We start from the raw sequence: 20,263 nt of genomic DNA, 5'->3' as shown, positions 1-20,263 counted from the left end.
GTTAACATAGCAAAATTTGAATTGATGAATGTGTTACTGCCTTTCTCCATAGTGCATCGGGATTTTGCTTAACTTGTATCCCCTTTAAGTTTTGCACAATATTGTAACAGGCATTTGCATTTAATTATGATGATCACATATTCCCCCCTCTGTATACACACACACATATATAATGTAGTGCAGTGGCTAGACAGGGACTGAGAAACCCAGTCTACTAGGCAACATTAGGCTAGTTGCTCACTCTTAGCCTTAATTTGCCTTACTGGGTTTCTATGAGGCTGAAATGAGAGGAAAATTGTCTTGAACTTTCCATAAGAAAAGGGAAATACTGATAAAACAGATTCATTTACTTACCAACTGAGGTACATCACATATCTCTTGAACTACACTCTGTGAACAGTTCTGTCATATTATATCTGGCAATAATATTGCTTTTGCTGCAATTGAGTAACTGTGCTACCCTTTTGGGATATTTTCTTTGACATTTCCAGATGTAAGCATCTTTTGAGAATAGAAAGTGTAATATTTATATTATTTAATATTCTTCCTGAACAAGTAATATCCTTTTTTGATCTACTTTTTTTGAACTACAATTTATATACTCATCCCAATTATATGGTTTATAGTCATATTGTGGAGTAAGGATTTAGTTTCATAAAGCTTTAGAATTCGCCCCTATGCTTTTGGTATTCATTACTTTATCAGTGGTGCAGTTGTGTTCTAGATTTGTCTTAAAGCCTGATAGTGTAAGTGACAAATTACTTTTTATAGCTTCTTATTCTTGTATGATTAATATTAAAAATATTGTGACTTAAAATGTGAAAATTATTTTGTTTTTGGCTTTATGCAAAATTGATTGAAATAAGGCTTTGGTGGGATTGTTTGACCGTTGATGTTGTTAGACTGCAACTCTCAGTAATTGTAGCCTAAATAGCCATTGATGAGAAATAAAACTATTATTATTATCTTTTAAGTGTACCTCCTTTTAGCTTTGGATAGCACAGGGAGATATTAACACCCATGTGGTGGTTGTTTTGTTATCTGTGCTCCTGTTCAGAAGATTTCACCTCACTTTTTGTCCTTGTGATAATTGGATTTTGAAAAACATTGGCTTGTTGTGGAAACAAAGATTGGTGAGAAAGTTTCAGTTGAGACACATTTTCCCCATGATAAAACTCTTCCAGGAGTGAATTTCCCTTCTGAGGGATACATTTCTTTCACTTCCTGTTATCTCACCCCATTAGTAACTGTGAGTTGTTTGTATGTCAGATGTTTGCAACTTGGGGGGGGGGGGGGGACTGCCTGTATTTCAATAGTATAACCTAAGAGTCCGGAATTAGGAATACTTACATGCATGAGTGTGAACTTTAGACCAGCATACTTTGTAAAAGATATATGTAGCAGACCCCACATCCGGTCCAATCTTTCATGTATTAATGGGAAGCAGCAGAAAAGCTAGAGTTAAGGTTTCTATTTTATCCAGTGTTCTGTTTATTAAAAACTAAATGCATGAAATGAGAACTTTAAACAGATGTTTGCCTTTTGTTTTTGAAGTTAGATTTATACCACCAGCAGTTTGAAGCACTTTTAACAGGCATATAACGGTTACCTCTGTGCTCTTTTCTTCTCATGAAGACACCACTTGAACTTCACTGTAGCTCATTTATTGGACAGGTGTGTGTTCTCACATTTCTCTATCTGGCCAGTATTAGGGGGAGCAATTACTTTACAATATGATGCAAACTAGTGAAAGCAGACTCAAAGTTAGATCCCATTTCTTAGTTGTGGTGTTTTTGCTTGGGTCCTATGCATTCCTCAGAAAAAATTGCTCTTACTGATGACAGTGAAACTTAAGATTGTATGTATTCTTTAGCTTGGCTTAGAAAGCTTAATAATTTAGTCTTTATAATTTACTGAGAACCTCTGCTGCTGATCTATATATATAAAAGAGTGATGGCATCACGGCAATTCACAAAACAACAAAAGTACAGGCCCCCCAACCTCAAAATTTGACAACACAACCCATCATCCACGCCTCAAGGTTGATACAACAAAAAGAAAAGAAAAATAAAGTCCTAATTAGAGGGAGAGCAATAATTTTTTTTATCCAATTGCTGCCAGTTTAGAGGGCTAATCTCTGCCCACTTGGTTGCCTAGCAACCAAGGGACAGCCAGGTTTCAGTTAGGGGACAGGCCGATTTAGGCCTCACTTAGACTTCTTCCACAGATTATCTAATTTGCACTGGATTATATGGCAGTGTAGACTCAAGGCCCTTCCACACAGCTATATAACCCATTTATAATATTATATTATCTGCTTTGCACTGGATTATCTTGACTCCACACTGCCATATAATCCACTTCAGTGTGCATTTTATACAGCTGTGAAGAAGGAGCCTCATATAATCCAGTTCTGAGCAGATAATATAAGATTAGAAATATACAGTAGAGTCTCACTTATCCAACGTAAACAGGCTGGCAGGATAAGTGAATATGTTGGATAATAAGAAGGGATTCAGGAAAAGCCAATTAAACATCAAATTAGGTAATCGTTATACAAATGAAGCACCAAAACATCATATTATACAACAAATTTGACAGAAAAAGTAGTTCCATGCGCAGTAATACTATGTAGTATTTACAGTAGAGTCTCACTTATCCAACACTCGCTTATCCAACGATAGAATAATGCAGAACAATATAATCTCTAAAACCAGGACAGTAAATAAACAGGGGAATTCCACACAGGAAACAATCAGGGCCAGCTAACACCTCCCAACAAAGTATTCCCATCATCAAAGTCTGGCAAATCCTGTTTTCTCGGGGCCACAGACAGTAGAAGCACATAAAATATCGCAAACAACACCACTTTGAAAACAAGGGAATTCCAGACAGGAAACAATCAGGGCCAGCTAACACCTCCCAACAAAAAATTCACTCAGGGAGGAAACAGCCAGGCTTTAAAGCTGCAAGGCCATTACATCCTAATCATTTTTCCTAATTGCAGCATTCATACTTGCCTCCAACAAACAAAAAAAAACCAATCAGAAATATTGTATATTTACAACCTTTAGGAAATAATATCCCCTGATGGCGCAGCGTGTTAAAGCGCTGAGCTGCTGAACTTCTGGACCGAAAGGCCACAGGTTTGAATTGGGGGAGCGGAGAGAGCCCCCACTGTTAGCCCCAGCTTCTGCCAACCCAGAAGTTCAAAAACATGTAAATGTGAGTGCATCAATAGGTACTGCTCCGGTGGGAAGGTAACGCCGCTCCATGCAGTCATCCCACATGACCTTGGAGGAGTCTACAGACAACGCCGGCTCTTGGGCTTAGAAATGGAGATGAGCACCAACCTCCAGAGTAAGACATGACTGGACTTAACGTCAGGGGAAAACCTTGACCCTTTACCTTAACTACCACCAATACTTTATTTCCCATACCACCATTCTTCGCCACAGCAACGCGTGGCCGGGCACAGCTAGTATTTAATAAGTTGTTTGCAGTGTCTAACTTGAAAGAACTGTGTAAGCATAAATCATCTGCAATTACTCAGGCAGCAGCTTGGGGGAGCTTATTGTCTTCTCTAGCATTTCACAGAATCCCCTTTCCACACCCTTGATTTCTATTTCTGTTTGACTTTATAAGTGGAGTTGTCATCTGTCTTTCAAATTCTTTTGGATAGGTAATTTGAATCAAGCACCTCTGCTGCCTATGTAAAATGGGGATTAAAAACATCCCCTCTCTATAGTGAATCCAAGCAGGAAAAATTAGTTTCATTAATGGCTTTCGGATCTCTCCCTCCACACCCTGTCTCTTTCTCCCCTGCCCCCAAATGTCTATGAGCTCCAGAGATGACCAAACTGGACTGGAACTTCTGGCATATGCCATCATTAGCTATGGTGACTAGGGCTACTAGGAGTTACAGTCTAACATCATATGGAGGGTTGCATTTCAAATATCTCCCTACTAATTTCTAGGTCTTTCATTGGCAGTTGACCATTTGCCTAAAGTAAATTTCAGCATGTATGACAAGGAGAAGGGTCCTACTCAAGTCTTGTTCATGGACATTCAAGATTTTTGTATATTTGTTGTTATGTGTCCTCAAGTTGATTTCAAGCCATGGTTTCCATATCGAAGGTCTTTCTTGACAAGATTTATTTAGAAGTGGTTTGCAATTGCTTTTCTCTTAGGCTGAGAGAATGGTGCTTGCCAGGGGTCACCCAGAAGATTTCCATGGCTGATAGGGAATTTGAACCCTGCTGTCCCAACTTCCCAAACCAAGATACCACACTCGCTTTTCAGTGATAGTTTTCTTTCCATGCGGAACATTCTGTTAATTGAAGCACATATAGGTATGGCAGACTACCAGTTGCAGACATTCATCCTCCAACACATAGAAAAGATGGGTGCATAATACAGCAGGCAGAACTAGCAATACAATTCCACTTCTTAAATATTCTACTTTCCATAAATGTTTGCGTAAGCCCTACCTTATTACTGCCTATATAATTGCACAACAGTATTCATCATTGACTTATAAGAGCCATCCATTATGACTACCAACTGTTGATAAAAAGAACATATCTTTTGGAAAACGTAGTTGGAGCTTGTCTGAAAGATGGCAGCAAGCTTTAGTCCAGTATGCTATATAACAGCATCTGTGGGCAGCTGACTGTTTTGGTACAATTGTGTTGCTCACAAAAACCATACAGATGGGGACATCTTAACTGTTTTTACTCATTTTTAGAAACTTCAATTTTGCCAACATTTCAAAATGCATGTACATGAATATTTAAGTCCTTGTAAGAAAACCCTATGAAATTTATAGGATCGCCAACAGGTGACATGATGTTATAGATAACCATTTTTGAATGTATCTTGGAGAAAAGACAGCAATTTGTAGTTATATGCACCATTCGTACGCAGCATTATGCACATTTAAAAAATGTTTGACAACAATGTTTCCTGAAGTAGGCTTCGTTCAATGTTGAAAACGTAGACATTCAATTGTAGTACAAAGGAAGCAGTATTTAAAAAATCAATACATTTTTTGGTTACTGTTTCATATAATACATGTGTGGGAGGAGGAACACTCTGTTAATGGCAAGAATGTCATCTGGGGAAAATATGATCATACCTCCACAGAAATACCACACTGCATTCTATCACTGTAAGCAGAAGTATCATATTTAAGATATTTGATATTTCCACTTGACTTAACAGGCTTTGACTGTTATATTATATTCATATTTTTAGAAAAAGCTTTATAGTCTTGCCTTGCTTTTCCACCATTGTGATATGAATAGGGTTTATTGTTTGCCTTTCTAGAGAGATCCAGGTGGATCTAGATCTTGAGAAAGTATTTAGCTGATACTTGTCTCCTTATCATTCCATTCTGGACTGAATGAATGTAGACCTATTTCCACAGTTGTACTGTTAGAGTTTCCTCAAGAAGTGTCTATAATGCTTATCTAAACTGACCCAAAGAAAATGATAGGACCATCATTTTTAAATATTTATCAGCAATATCATATTTCTAATTTTAGGACAGAGAGGTAGATACTAGGATTTAAATAGATCAAATATAGATTGAACATAGAAAGTCTTTAGATTATCTTGGATTTTTAGGTTAATTGGGAAGAGATCAGTAAATGGCTTAAAGAACCTGTGTTCAATGTGAAATAGACTAGATGCCCTCATTACTTCCCTTTCCAGCTCTGTTATTTTGGAACTGCAGCTTTAAAAACTGCAAGGGAGATGAATGCCTGAATCCTAATGTTGCACATTCCATCAAGATTAGGTTAGATGCTAAATGCTCCAATGTAATTTATTATCATTTTTGCCTAGGAGAAATGTAGGCTGTTTTCCAAAGGAGATGCTTAATTCGGTTTATTTTAAAATTAACTGCGTTTTTATGTAGCAGTTACTGTATCTCTTTGGACGCATAGACCGAAAGGTCCAGCCAGCTTGCCGGAGGGCCACAGTATAGCTGTAATTAGCGAAAATGATCTTGTTTGCTTCAGCCAGTAATTTTGAATTAGCCAGTGCCTTCCTCTGCTTGCTCAAAATGGGAGGAGGGATGAATTACTCAGGCTTGAAAGGGTAGCTAGATATTCGGTGTTTTCCCAAACCCAGTGGCCAATGTGAGGATGGCGTGGGGCTGGTTTAATTTCCTGCCGAAGTCCTTCCCATGCTGTGTGCTCACAGGCTCCTTGGAGCTGAGCACCACATAATTGATGTGCAGCCTGCATTGCTGAAGCTTGGACTGCACCATTCTCAGCGTGTGAGGGAAGATGTAATCTGATCTCTGTGCTGCTCAGAGAGGAATCCGTGGAGTGGAGGCTTTGACAGGGCAAAGTCTCCTCCAATAATCTTCCCCCTTCTCCCATTATTCCCTCAAGTTCTTCTCAGACAAGCTCGACGCATGTATATGTGTGCTGGGAGAAGCTGTTTGATCCTGAGCTTCGTTCTCATCCTTCGCAGTGGAGTTGTGGTTGCTGGATCTGCTGCTGCTGCTGCTGCCGCCTGATCTTCCTTTTCTGACGTGCCCGAGCATGTCCACATTAGAGTCTGTGACATATCTACCTGAAAAAGGTCTATATTGTCAGAGACTACCGAGCAGCCGGACACACGGGGGCACAGAATCTCTGAAGGGGAAAAATACCGACAACATGGGGTTCTACGGCACTTTAAAAATGATTTTTTACAAAGTAAGTAACCGGTATGGTGTTTTCTTTCCTCTCTAAGTGCAAGTGGTGTGTATGTGTTGTAGTATGAGAAAGGGAAAATCTGTATAATCAGAGATGGCTGCAGTATCAGCTCACTGTTACCTCCCCTCTCCCCATTTTGGTGGGTGTCTGACTGCCTAACATTCAATATACTGAATAAAAGGCAAACCCTGAAAAGGCTCAATGAGATGCAAAATACTTTTCTTTTAGAAATCTGCATGAGAAGCTAAAGAAAGAGCAGGCTGTTTACTTACCTTTATCAGAACTGGCTCTTCAAATCCAGCTCAGCACTTTAGGCTTCTTCTTTTTTTAATAAAAGCTTCTTTTTATATGTTTATAATGTCTCTGAGGGTATTTTATTTTCATTTTGTGAGCTCAGATGGCCCTGCATTCAAAAGCAATGTTTACATGTAATGCTTATATCAAAAAGACATTTTAAAGATACCATGAGATCTTTTCGGTGCCATGGTATATTTTCAGTAGTGATGCAGAATACAGGCTGCAAGATTTGTTATTTTTAAATGAAAAAATAACTTTTTCCGCCAGGATTTCTAGCATTTGTAGGTATTTATGGACACATCATTGAATTTCACATGAAAAATCACTATATTAGACCATTCTCGTGGGAATAGATGTCTGTTTAGTAGGATTAAGTGCTAATTTTAATAGGCTTGTTCTATATTCCATTCAGCTTCTTTATATTTGCAACCAAGATGTAAAGAAAATGGGAAAAGTTTTCTACAGATATTAAGGAAATGGAGTTTGGTTACATACTTAGGCAATATATGAACTGTCTGTTGTTTAGAATATGGTTTTGAGAAAATAAAGTTGTACTTACCTGAGTAGATAGTGTTTATCTTCTGATTCCTAGTATGTATCTGGTGAAGAAAATATAGCATTTCATAGCAGGAAATAAAAAATATTGTTAGCTTATTGTGAAATCCCCCAGAGGAAATTCAGTTTAATTTTTCATAGAGGTTAAGGGCCTCAAGTATATTAATCCTTTCTCTAAAGATGCAAGTGTGATGTGCTATAGTAAATTAATTTGTCTTTCCATAATTTTCCTAGCATTCCTCTCTACATGAGTAAAAAGATGGTCTCCATTATTCCCAATTTTGTTTTAAAGAGGGAGGTTGCTAGTAGACAAGGTTGTTTCTTGTTTTGGGCTTTTACATTCTTTATAGTAACGTGCTGCATGTTTTCTGTCCCGTGTGAGGCACACAAATAAAGCTTAACTACAAGGAGAGCATCTTCGCTATTGAGAAAATGAAACGAATAAGCCCAAAATTTAAACAGACCATTCTTTAAATAAAGCATAATTCACGAACATCAACATAGAAGCATAGAATCAAGTAATTGGTTATTTTCTTAGTGTATGTGCACTTTTTAATTTGGGAGAGAATTACTGTACATCCATCGAGTTGGAGGATTGCCACAATATTTTGGATGCGTCATATACATACACACATACATACAGTGTGTAAATGCATGTAGTAAATGTCTAATGTGAAGGAAGAGAGAACAGAAAAATTTGGTTATGTGGTGTTGCATATCTTTTATAGTAGTTGCCAAAAGCAAGACTGGAACAAATAATTATTTTATTAAGAAAAATTAAGTAACACCAAGCACAATACCACTATCATCCATTAGGAAGAGATTTAAATCTGGGCTGAAAAGCTTTGTATTTCATACTGTTTACTAGTATAGCCATTGAATTACTAGTACAGTAGAGTCTCACTCATCCAACATAAACGGGCCGGCAGAATGTTTGATAATAAGGAGGGATTAAGGAAAAGCCTATTAAACATCAAATTAGGTTATAATTTTAAAAATTAAGCACCAAGACATCATATTATACAACAAATTTGACAGAAAAAGTAGTTCAATACGCAGTAATGCTACATAGTAATTACTGTATTTATGAATTTAGCACCAAAATATCACGATGTATTGAAAACATTGACTACAAAAATGCGTTGGATAATCCAGAACGTTGGATAAGCGAGTGTTGGATAAGTGAGACTCTACTGTACTTCATTTTATTAAAGCCCCAAAGTTTGCATTTCATGTATATTGTGCATTGAAATTTTTGTTACGTCTGGACTTTTTTAATGTGTTATCTAACAATTTGAAATTAAACCTTACCTTGTATATAAGCATTGCTAGTTCTTACAATCTTAGTTTGATCCTATGATCTTTACTGGGTGCCATTGTACAAGTGTTGTTTCACAGTACCATTATAAAACATGTTTTTATAAAATGCTCAGAGGTGATCCCTCCATCCCCAATTATACTGTATAGTTAGGATTGACATTACAGAAATTCTTGCTTCCCTGAAGTCATCTTAATTTAATCTTATGTTTAAATTTAGGGAACTGACCACAGGAAATTATGTGTTTGTGCCTTATCCTTCAAAAATGTTTTAAATTATTAGGTGTCCCAAACTGTTTGATAATTTTAACATTCATACCTAACATTCCAGAGAACATGCCGTTTGGCTTAATCTGTCTAACAAAATCACCCAAAAGCTAATTGAAGTGAATAAATGTGTGGAAACAAATCATAATGCAGCAGGGAATGTTCTAGCTGCCAAATGGTTGTGGTGCAAAGTCTTGCACAAAAGGTTGCAGGTCACTGGAGTAATTTCTGTTTTGTTAATTTAAAATCTAAAGTAAATTGTTCCTTAAGGTTATTTGTGGTATGTTGAGGTGCAAGTGTAATATCATTCCCTTATTTAGTATTGCCATAACTTAAGATGGCAAGCTAATGTAATTTTTTTGTTATTTGTTCAATTTTACAGATGAAGAGAAAGTTGGACCATGGCTCTGAGGTCCGTTCTTTCTCATTGGGAAAGAAACCCTGCAAAGTCTCAGAATATACAAGGTAAATGTAATGTCATAGCAGATCTCCTGTTTTAAGATACATCAGGACCTCAACTTCTAGTGCAGAAACCCTATGTATTTTTGTCCATAAACATGCATTCTAATTTGAAACGACTAGTATTGGTAATTTAGAAATGATTAAAGAGGTTCAAAAGTCTTTTGCTTTTGATGTGGAAATGTACAATGAACACTTTCCACTGGTTTCAGTTGGCTTTCATAAGATTGCATGAAGGGAAACTTGCAGAAGATGACATTAATCAATTTGCTGTAGCAATTGGAATATAGGAGTAGCATCATATCTCACATTAATAGCAAAACTCTTGCATATGACAGTGTGATATTTCCTGACTCATATTGAATAATAACTTCTCCACAACATAGAATGCAGTTAAAAATTAAAAGGATGTTCATTCATCATGGGAAAGTCTTGTCTATTTAGCAACCCTTTAATTTCTTTTGATTGAAAATTTCAGTATCAGAGTTACATGCAATTTAACTTCACTCCTTGGTAGTTGCCATAACAACTGAATACAGCTCTCCTACATTTCGTCATATGAAAAATTGCATCACTGTAAAACTTTGTTGCTATAACAGATTGTTTTCCACAACAAGATGTTCAGATGTAGATTTCCTTTTAAATACTTTAATAGGAATTTATATATCATAGTTCAAACAAATTATACTTGTTTATGAGCTTAGAGATTCTATAAGTGTTACAAAGGGAGAGAAAAACATTATAGATATTTGGTCTATTGTAGAAGTTGACAAATGAGGATATTTGTAGAGACATCAGAGGTTAAGAAATCTATCCCTAATGGGTCTGTGTGGTTTTAAAGAAAAGGTATATTTGTTCTGCTTCTGTAAAACACAGTTTTTGAAGATAATGCCAATGCAAGGCTGAGCCTTTAGTGTACATGTCTGTCCAGTATTTATTGGATATGAATTTGCAGTGAAAATCTTTATTAGGGATAAATATCTTATGGCCATGAACTCTGAAATAACTTATCTTTTTAAAAAGTACAGAAATTTGAATTATTTCTTCAGATAAATTATGTTGTGATTGCATGTATATAAAAACTACATTTTTATGTTTAAAGCTTGCTCTCTTATGCCTTACCCATCTTCTTTGAATATAATAGTTTTCATAATACTTTAAAACTGTATTTTAAAACAATACTTTAAAATATAAAATGCTACTGTGTTGAGCCATCCAGACCAGTTTTGTTTACTATGCTGACTAGCTGCATTCTCTCCTGCAGAGGTTTTTCTTAGCAGCCCTGCTTCCCCAAACACATCTAACTGGAATAGCCAGGGGTCCAATAACATAGCACCTTTTAAAAAAATCCATTTGTGTTATTGTTAAATATTTATAGCTTTGGTATGCACACACCAAACTTTGATCAGTCTGCAGTAATTTGGAATATTAGTAGAGCTGAAGGATAGAAAGATGAACCAAATATCAATACTTGAAAGATAATTAACATTAAAGCAAATTTTACTTACAAATTAAAGACATATAGTAATCCTTGGTGTCCAGTGTAATAAAAGCAAAAGTGTCTCAATTACCTTGACTTATTCTGCTCTATAGTGTTCAGATATCTCCTCTTATGTTTGTTTATTGCCAGACCATCTTGTATAAACACTCCGTAAATGAAAAACTCCAAATTGGTGATCAAGATGGTTGCTGGTTGCACATTTTGCTACATTTTGTTCTCTAGATAATGTACAATGACAGGTACAAAAATTGGAAGACAAGGTCAAACAGTATTGCTTTGTCTTTATGCAGCACTCCATCTCCCAAACAGGTTGAAGTTATTATTTTAAAACTTAAATATCTTCCCATTCTCCAGTTGAAATATTTGTAATCTTTACTATTTAGAGAAATTTACAGTTGTACTTGAAAGTAATTCAAAGTTCTCTTTAAAATAATTCTATAAGAAGATTGAACATGAAGATTTCCTGAAATCACATATACCACAATGCTGAGCCTTGAAGGGATAGGGAATCACCTGCTCATAAATAAATCAGTAAAGGAAGCTGCAGTAAACCTTAGCTTATCATCCCTTAGTTCTAGTTTTGGATACCACTCTTCCTCAAGGACACTGTGTTATTAATAACAAGCAGAGACACGGAATTTCCCTAGTTGTTGACTCACTGTTCATCAGCTGAATCAACGTATCTGTTCTAGTTGAGACTAACCTATAGGATTCCAGCCTATATAGGCAAGCCATTTTGTTTCTCACCCCTGTAGTGCTCCATTTTTCTTTTCCAGTTGACACTCACCATTACATAGCTGTTGAAGATGTTCAGTCCTCACTATACAGTTTTTTCTCCTACATTTTAAAGGAAGTGTTTTAGTAATTCTACAAGTCACAGGGTTTCCCTGAATATTTTGGTGGCTCCTGCTTGTTTCCCAGTTGTACTATTTTGACTCTGTTGATCCTTACCAGTTAAGAAATAGTTACCAAAATCTGGTGGCGCACTTCTGTAATGCAGTGCCAGAAGAATTAGAACTCCCTTGAGTATACAGGCCATAGGGTGAATTGCCATTGGGATACAGTGAAAATATTCCATGGAATCCTGGTCATTGTGGTCTGAAATTTCTTTTTAAAATATTCAAACTATGTCTTTTTAAGCATAGACATGTAAAACATGGCACCCCATAGAAAATTCTATACACTGGAAAGGAAGGAATATCAGAAACAAGGTTACAAAAACCAGCAAAACTAATAATGATTTTCAGTGATTATTATTTGTTTTTCATTTTATTATAACCTGTAGTCAGCTATCAAAGATGAGCATAAAATATTAGAAAAGTGGTGCATTTGGTAAGAAACTGCAATAAAGTGTGATTTACATGGATAATTGAATATTAAATAATATTAGTATCCTTTGCCAGAGTTAGAACTGCATAAGCCTTTTTTCTTCCCTAGCACTACTGGGCTTGTGCCTTGTTCAGCAACACCAACAACATTTGGAGATCTGAGAGCAGCCAATGGTCAAGGACAGCAGCGACGCCGAATTACATCTATCCAGCCACCAACAGGCCTTCAAGAATGGCTGAAAATGTTTCAGGTGACCAGCATTTTCTTTTTGAGTGACCAGTCATCTGAAAAATGTTCTTAACTTTTCATGAATTGTTAGAGAATCTAATTGGAATACGTGTAGCTAGTAACAATGTCACTCCACTATTACTTTCTCTTGCTATGAACAGCTTTCTTCTGTGCAACATGTTTTGTATATATAGCTGTTAGAAATGTTAATACAATATTTTATCATTGAAGGCAAGCCTGTAATAGATTTATTAGGATAATTACATGTTTCCAAAAGCAGAATACTGATGTTAGAGCACTTAATTATTAATGAAAATAGAATATGATTGCTCTTCGTTTTTTTAAAAAGATATTAAAAATAATAAGATAAATTTAGAATGGTTTCTTCTATATAGAAACATTAAATCCAGCACTGATTAAAACTGTGTAAAATGAAATTATATCCACTAGAAGAGATTCATGTGATGTAACTCTCGTAACTTAATCCACTGTCTGTAGTTTTCTGGTACTGAATCACAGTTATAAACAAACTTAATATATCTCTGCAGAACTACATTAAATAACCAGCAGTATGGTGTGTTTATGGAGATCTATAAACAGAAAACTACTTCTAAAACATTATAAAAAAGGAGAAATGGGCCAGCATTAGAAATTACTGCTATTCTGAACATTAGTTTTTCAAATGTAATGCAAATGCCTTATTTATGCAGACTACCAATCTTTTGGATTGAGAGTATTCCGCAATAGAGACCACCATGTTTATAATTGCTTAGTTAACAAATAGTGTTAAAATAATTCAAGAAATATTTTGACCAAAAATGCATTTAAAGACCTCTTTTGTTGTTTTTGATCAGTTATATCTTTGTGTAATAAAATAAATGTTATTCCTCGGTTTAAGGACTGATCTGATAGGGTGAGAAAAAGTGAAAACTTAATACAGTGGGTTGTATCTACTGTTATGTGATGGCTGATAAAATTCAACTACCTACCTGTGGAGAGCAGGCTTCTTCATCCCCTTTTTCTTTTGAACCACCAGTGGATTGTAAGAGGTCTGAGATATACCTTTGAGGAAATCTGAGATGTGATGTGGAGCTACACTGTGGGAGAAATTCACCCTAGATCAAATAAACGCAATTTGTATAAGTAATTTCCCTTTCTCTCTGATTTTTGAGTGGTTTCCAGTTCCGTTACAACTATCCATGTCAATATATTTGGTCTTTCTTGACCCTGAGGAGAGACTTTACAGGCATAAGAGGCTGTATAGGGAAGGAAGAATGAGAAAATCCATTGTATTGGGAGACTATCATGCAACATTGGACACAACCCATTGCCTGGATACAGATTTTATATGAGTTATAAATCACAACACATGCCTTATAGATATTTAGCCCCATGGCCTTCATCCAGAGAATCGTAAAAAGACAGAGAAAATGCTTAAGACCTTATAGAATGCTGCTAATACACGAGGTGGGCAAAAGTGCATCCTTGGTCTGCATAGCTATTAGTGAAAAATCCTGGGAATTATAGTCCAACAATATTGGAAGAGGCCTCTGTACTAATGAAAGACTTCTTAAACACAGTGCCACAGTCTGCCACATATTTCCAATACTGCAGTGAATAAGAAAAAGGGAAATACAGAATATAGTGTGCAAATGCCTTTACAGGTAGAGGAAACACCTCTGAATTTGGTTCAGTTTTTCACAAAGCACTATGGAGGCCATGTCCCATTTATGCTTCTGGTTAGCTTTTGGCTTGTACTTCAAAAAAGACCTCACCTGTGCTAAAATAGTCTTGGGGGGACATTGTAGAAATTTTGAAGAAAACAAAATTGGGAGTATTGTGGCTGTGGAGTCCTCCAAGATCTTGTGGGGCAGCCAATGTGACCTCCCAGCCTCTGAAAGTTGTACTCCACAGGCATACCCTTACATGTATTCAAAAAGAAAGATAATGGAGATATCTCTGGTATCAGGTTAAATCTGAAAGCGTACTATAGTGATCAATTGACAAATATTTGTATTATGCAGACTCATTGTCCCTTATGACAGTGCTATTCAAAGTGGTGATCCATGGACTGAGAAGTCCCTGAGAAGAAGTTAGATGCTTTACAGAACCTTCAAAAAAAAAGAAACATTTTGAGTGGAAAGGGCTGCTAAAATAATTACCACATATTCAGAGGATCAAAGCAAACAAACAGCAGTAATTGTGTATTTCTTGTATATTAGATTTTAAAAACTAAGATAACCTGGGATATGAAAAAGTTCATTTATCAGGAAAGGAATTTGTTGATTTTAGTTCAATTCTTCAATCTTCTCCTGCTTTCAGTACAATTTTTAAAGAAAAAACTGTGGAGAATAACTCTTCTGGCATTGCTTGTTACACAATCACAACATCTTTTCCATTTCCAATAACATAGAGATACATGACTGTACAATTTTCTTCATGTATGTAAAGAAATACAGTTAATATGTGGTATTCAATATTAAGAACAGTAATCAATAAGTACACATGCTACACATTTTTGCACCCAGCTGTTCTTATGTCATACATTTTTTTTGAAAAAGAAAGCAATACCCTTATTCATAACTGCATCTGATGTAGACTCAGTCATATGATATCACCCAGAGAAGCATCTAACTACAATACCATGATAAACAATGAACCCATTTTCCCCATGACCTGTCGTGATTACTCTAAGATTGTTTGCTCCAAAAGAAACGGGTATATTTGGTAGCAAACATACTGCTTTTTGTTTATGATCTTAAAATGAAAAACCAAGGGCTCACATTCCTAAGGTTGCAGCTTTTCAGTCAGTAGTTTAAAATATCAACATTTAAAGTAACAGAACAACAGGAGTATAATGTATCTCTTCAAGTATGTCATCCTATCATAAGTTGTAGAAACATTGCATTCAAGCACTTAAAAACAAGTTGTAACAGAAACACGATCTTTACATCTTTATCTAAAGACAGATTAAATAAAAATATCTTCAGGGCCTATTTTCAAGAAAAGAAGGGAAGACGTAAGTGTTGTATGAGCAAACTATGTTTCTATGATTCTTGTTGGCCTGTTAAGCTACTAGGTTTCAAACTGGGATTTAGGGGTTTAAAGGTCATTATCAGCACTTTATTCTCAGTCAGGCAGCCACTGAGTTACACACAATTCATACTTAAGAATGGGAATGAGACAACAGGGAGATAAATCTATCCCTAGGAAGGGAAATGCACTCCTGAAAGAGTTGTCGTGGGGAAAAGGTGTCTCAATTTAAGCCTTCTCGTCAATCCTTTTTTCCACAACAAGCCAATTTTTTCAAAATCTAATTATCACAGGGACAGAAAGTGAGGTGAAATCTTCTGAACACAGACAGAAAAACTAACATCATAGGGGTGTTAACCCTTCCCTTTGCCCTTTCTTTGTGTGTGTATGTCTGGATTTACACTTTAAAATGTATCTGTTCTGACTTACAAACAAATTCAACTTAGGAGCAAACCTACAAAACCCGTCTTGGGTTGTTGTGCATTTTCCGGGCTGTATAGCCATGCTCCAGAAGCATTCTCTCCTGACGTTTTGCCCACATCTATGGCAGGCATCCTCAGAGGTTGTAAGGTAACCTCTTACCTCACAAGCTCTGAGGATGCCTGCCATAGATATGGGCAAGACGTCAGGAGAGAATGCTTCTGGAACATGGCCATACAGCCCGGAAAAATACACAACCCAGTGATTCCGGCCATGAAAGCCTTCGACGACACATTAAAACCTATCTTGTTCATAGCCTGGGGACTTCCAGTATAGTTGTATATAAATTGACCTCATGTATAAATCAAGAGTAGATTTTAGGGCCAAAATTATCTATTTTGATGTGACCCATGAATTAATAAATTGATAATTCCACAGAGAGGAGAAAGCTTTAATGCTGCTACAGGCGCCACCTTTCCTTGGCTGCATCATTTTCCTGCCTAGGCATTCATAAAGGCCAGAAATGGCACAGTGGCGAAGAGAGTAAAGGGGATTGGCCGTAGTAGTTTCTCCCAGGATGCACTAAGCTCTTTTGCTTTTTGCCACTCAGAGAGGGTATGATTCTTCTTTTAAAATAAAGAGTTAAGATACAATACATACATTGACCTCTTTTTGCGGAATTGATTTTTATTTTTACATTCACAGATATATTTATGGAATGCAACCCACTATTTGTTTGAATTATCCAGCATGTCTATTCCATTCTTTAGTGACTACTTCAGTATATACATCTTGTCATAATCAATGTTTGCCATACTGTTGGCAATATACAAATTCCATATTGGAAATTGTAGAAAATATTAGTCCGAGTAAAAAATACATTTTATTCCTGAAGCATCTGTTTCACTTATACCTGTCTTGACAGTTCACTAAGCTGTTTGTAGAATATGTTGCCATCTATATGAATACTTGCCATCTGGGATTTAAAGCCCTTGGTGTCCATGTATGTGTCCATGCAATAAAGTCTTGCTCTTTAGTTAGTGTGATTTATGACTTATTGTTGAGTTAAATAACAGTTTACTTGAGTTTCTTTTAAACCATGGTTTCTTAGTTCTCACATAATGATTGGCCAGGAATCTGGATAAGCTTGAGGCAAGGATGGAGGGGGGGGGGGGGACATAAAACCTTGGAGCTTCACATGGACTCTTTCTGTTTCTGTGTGTAACACTAAATCATGGTATAGCATTACTTGTCAAATGTGAAGTGTTGCTACCATATTACATTCACTGTAGGTCATTGCAACATAATATCAGTAGGCAAAATATACATGCTGTTATTACTTTATTTCCATACATTCAGGTCATATTTATATATCCAAATTTGTGACTTTGTTTGGAATGTGACTACTTGGTTAGGAAACATTAAAGATCTTTCTGTTTTAGAATTCTCTTGTAGCTGTAAATGCTTTTTCTCTTCTTATATGGTCCTCCCCCCACAAATTGTTTTTCTTTCTAAATGGCATTTGTTTAGCAAATAAAAAGTGTTTGAGCCCAGATGAGTTTGAGAAGAGACAGGCTTGTCAGATGTGCTATCTATTCAGTTATTAATTTTTCTGCAAATGGTTTTGCTAATCTGCTGTGTTCGCAGATGAGTGCCTTATTAAAACCATCACATTTTATAGTGCCCATTAGTAAGAATATGAAATAAGAAAATTACCAGTCAAAATTCCCTCTTTCCTTCCTAGTTTAAAATGATGTTTACAAAATATTGGTTTAGAGCCAGGAATGAGGAAGATTATACTGTGGCAGATGTACATATGGCTATAAAAACCATTTTTGCAATAAACAATGCTAAATGAACCTTAAATGAAGTTATTGTTGTAAACTTAGTTATGTTTTTTTTTACTTCCTTAACTTTTTAATTTGAGGTTCATTATTTTTCTAAGAAATATTTGAATTCACTCCTTCCCAAATGTATAGCTTTGCAGTTCTTTTTCACCTGTCACCTTTGTCTGTTCGATAGCATTTTGCAATATAACAAAAGTTTTGAAATAAGGAAATTCAATGTATGAAAACTAAGCATTTTTTTCTTTCTGTCACAGAGCTGGAGTGGACCAGAGAAGTTACTTGCCCTAGATGAATTGATTGATAGTTGTGAACCAACCCAAGTGAAGCATATGATGCAAGTGATAGAGCCCCAGTTTCAACGAGACTTCATTTCCCTGCTCCCCAAAGAGGTGAGGATTACCAGTTAATACTAGGCTCTGGGTATTGTTTGAATATATGTTACACATCATCTGCCACTTCTAAACATTTCCTTGCTAATTATAGTATTCAGTATTGTCAGTGTAACACTGTTAATTGGTGTCAAAAGAGGGCAGCAAGTTGACAAACTGCCATGACTTAATAATGTAGTTTTTAGATTAATGTATGCTTATGAGACCAGTTACTTTGTTTCAGTTACTAGGATATTTCACATGCTGTTTTGTTACATACATTCTTCTACATGTGGTATATAGTTTTTCTTAAGAATTTTTGGGAGGCACTTTGTTGTTCCTGGTTATTCTGGCTTTGAATATTTTCTACATCATTGGCATACAGCTTTTCATCTTCTGTTTGCAAAGGCAAACATCCACATGATTTGTTCACACAAATTATTTTTAATTATATGGACATATTTATTTTCACTTATTGGATCATTTGTAGAAAGTTTGACTTCAGGGTTGTTGCTTGTACTGTTACTGTTACTGAGTAACTTGGCTGTCTAGATATGGAAGGTGACAACCTTTTTACCCTTAGTCAGTTTGAACTTTAAAGACTAGCAGTAGTTTACTCTACAAAAGACGCAGATAATTATTGTTTGAGAGCATCTATAATGTGATACCTCATAAAATATTAGATTTTATGTTGAAAAATAAATTGCTTATTCTTTTTCAAACATCCACCTGGAGTAGAACAATACATAATAAAATCAAAGAGAGCAGATCATATCCAGGAATACAAAGCAATTACCTTTTCTAATTTTGACTCTCAAGCAGAGGAATAAATTGGAGAATACATTTGCAATACGCATCAGATTTAGTCAGTTTCTTGTCCAAAATTCTCTTTACTGAGAACACAAAATCCAGTAAGTATTTCAATAAAACTAGTAGTCTGACATCTATTCTTCTAACAACTTCTAACATTTGGAAAACCTTGTCATAATTTCTGGCATGGATATGAGTAAGATTCCTCTGCTTTATACTGTTATGCAGTTGAGTAGACTTTCTAGTTCAGGAGTAGGAATTGTACAGATCTCCAGATTTTGTTGGATCGCAACTTCCAAAATCCTTTGCCATTGACTATATTAGCTATGATGCAAGGAATTGTAGACCAACATCAAAAGGATTACACATCTCCCATTACAATCTAGTTGTCTAACATGTAGAAATCCTAGTTGCAATCTCATTTTCATCTTGTGCTATTACTTTATAGCAGTTGTCTTAAAAACAAGTTTCTGGTACTTTTTTCTTAAAAGTAAATGGCATTTTCTTTAATTAAAATCCTTTCTCATATAGGGTTTTCCATTCTGTCTAATAACTCTTGCAACAATTCATTCTATTAATTTCTGCACTCATAAAGTCATAATAATCAGTAAAAAAAATGATCTATGAAACAAAGCTTTTCAGAGATTTTTCCAGTAGTGGGTAATTTTGAAAAAAAAATATTTATTAAGTTAATTTTTATTTTTTAAGTATAAGATTTCTTCAAAAGAGTAACCAATATAAACACTGATGTCTGTTACTGTTCTGATTATCTTTTGAAAATCAATACTTAGGAGACTTATGGAATTTTTTCATCATAGAGCATAGTGGCATACATTTTTCACATATTAATGTGTTAGATTGAGAAGTGAAATGTGTATGAAATGTTTTTTTGCTTGTCAGTAAAACTAAGAAGAAATAGAAAACATGTAGCTGTCAAGGACAGAACGCCACAAGATTCAAAGTAACAGAGTTTATTAGATTACAGAACTCAAAAATGCCCGTAAAAACACAAGGGTCAGGCAATTTTTGCCTTTAGGAGCAAAAAGGGGACAAAAGTAAATGTTCAAAAGATAAACCGGATTAAACCGGAGTTTAATCCGGGTAAAAACAAACTGCTTGCTT

At 35.7% G+C, this 20,263-nt stretch overlaps 1 protein-coding gene across 4 annotated transcripts in view; it reads left to right on the top strand.

Moving 5' to 3' along the window:
- The window catches only part of fbxw7 (F-box and WD repeat domain containing 7), a 165,380-nt gene that overhangs the window by 107,391 nt on the left and 37,726 nt on the right, over positions 1-20,263 (top strand). For 3 of the 4 annotated variants that reach the window (XM_008111972.3, XM_003221747.4, XM_062981079.1), the window contains 3 exons: positions 9,529-9,611; positions 12,544-12,685; positions 18,218-18,352. In XM_008111972.3, the coding sequence (XP_008110179.2) occupies positions 9,529-9,611; positions 12,544-12,685; positions 18,218-18,352 (360 nt within the window). Of the gene's footprint in view, positions 1-6,130; positions 6,711-9,528; positions 9,612-12,543; positions 12,686-18,217; positions 18,353-20,263 lie in introns of those variants that run through there. The other variant, XM_008111973.3, reaches the window with a different exon arrangement.

Source organism: Anolis carolinensis, chromosome 5 (genome assembly GCF_035594765.1).
Source record: "Anolis carolinensis isolate JA03-04 chromosome 5, rAnoCar3.1.pri, whole genome shotgun sequence".
Classification (NCBI taxonomy): Eukaryota; Metazoa; Chordata; class Lepidosauria; order Squamata; family Dactyloidae; genus Anolis; species Anolis carolinensis.
This window is presented reverse-complemented; position numbering and strand designations above follow the sequence as displayed.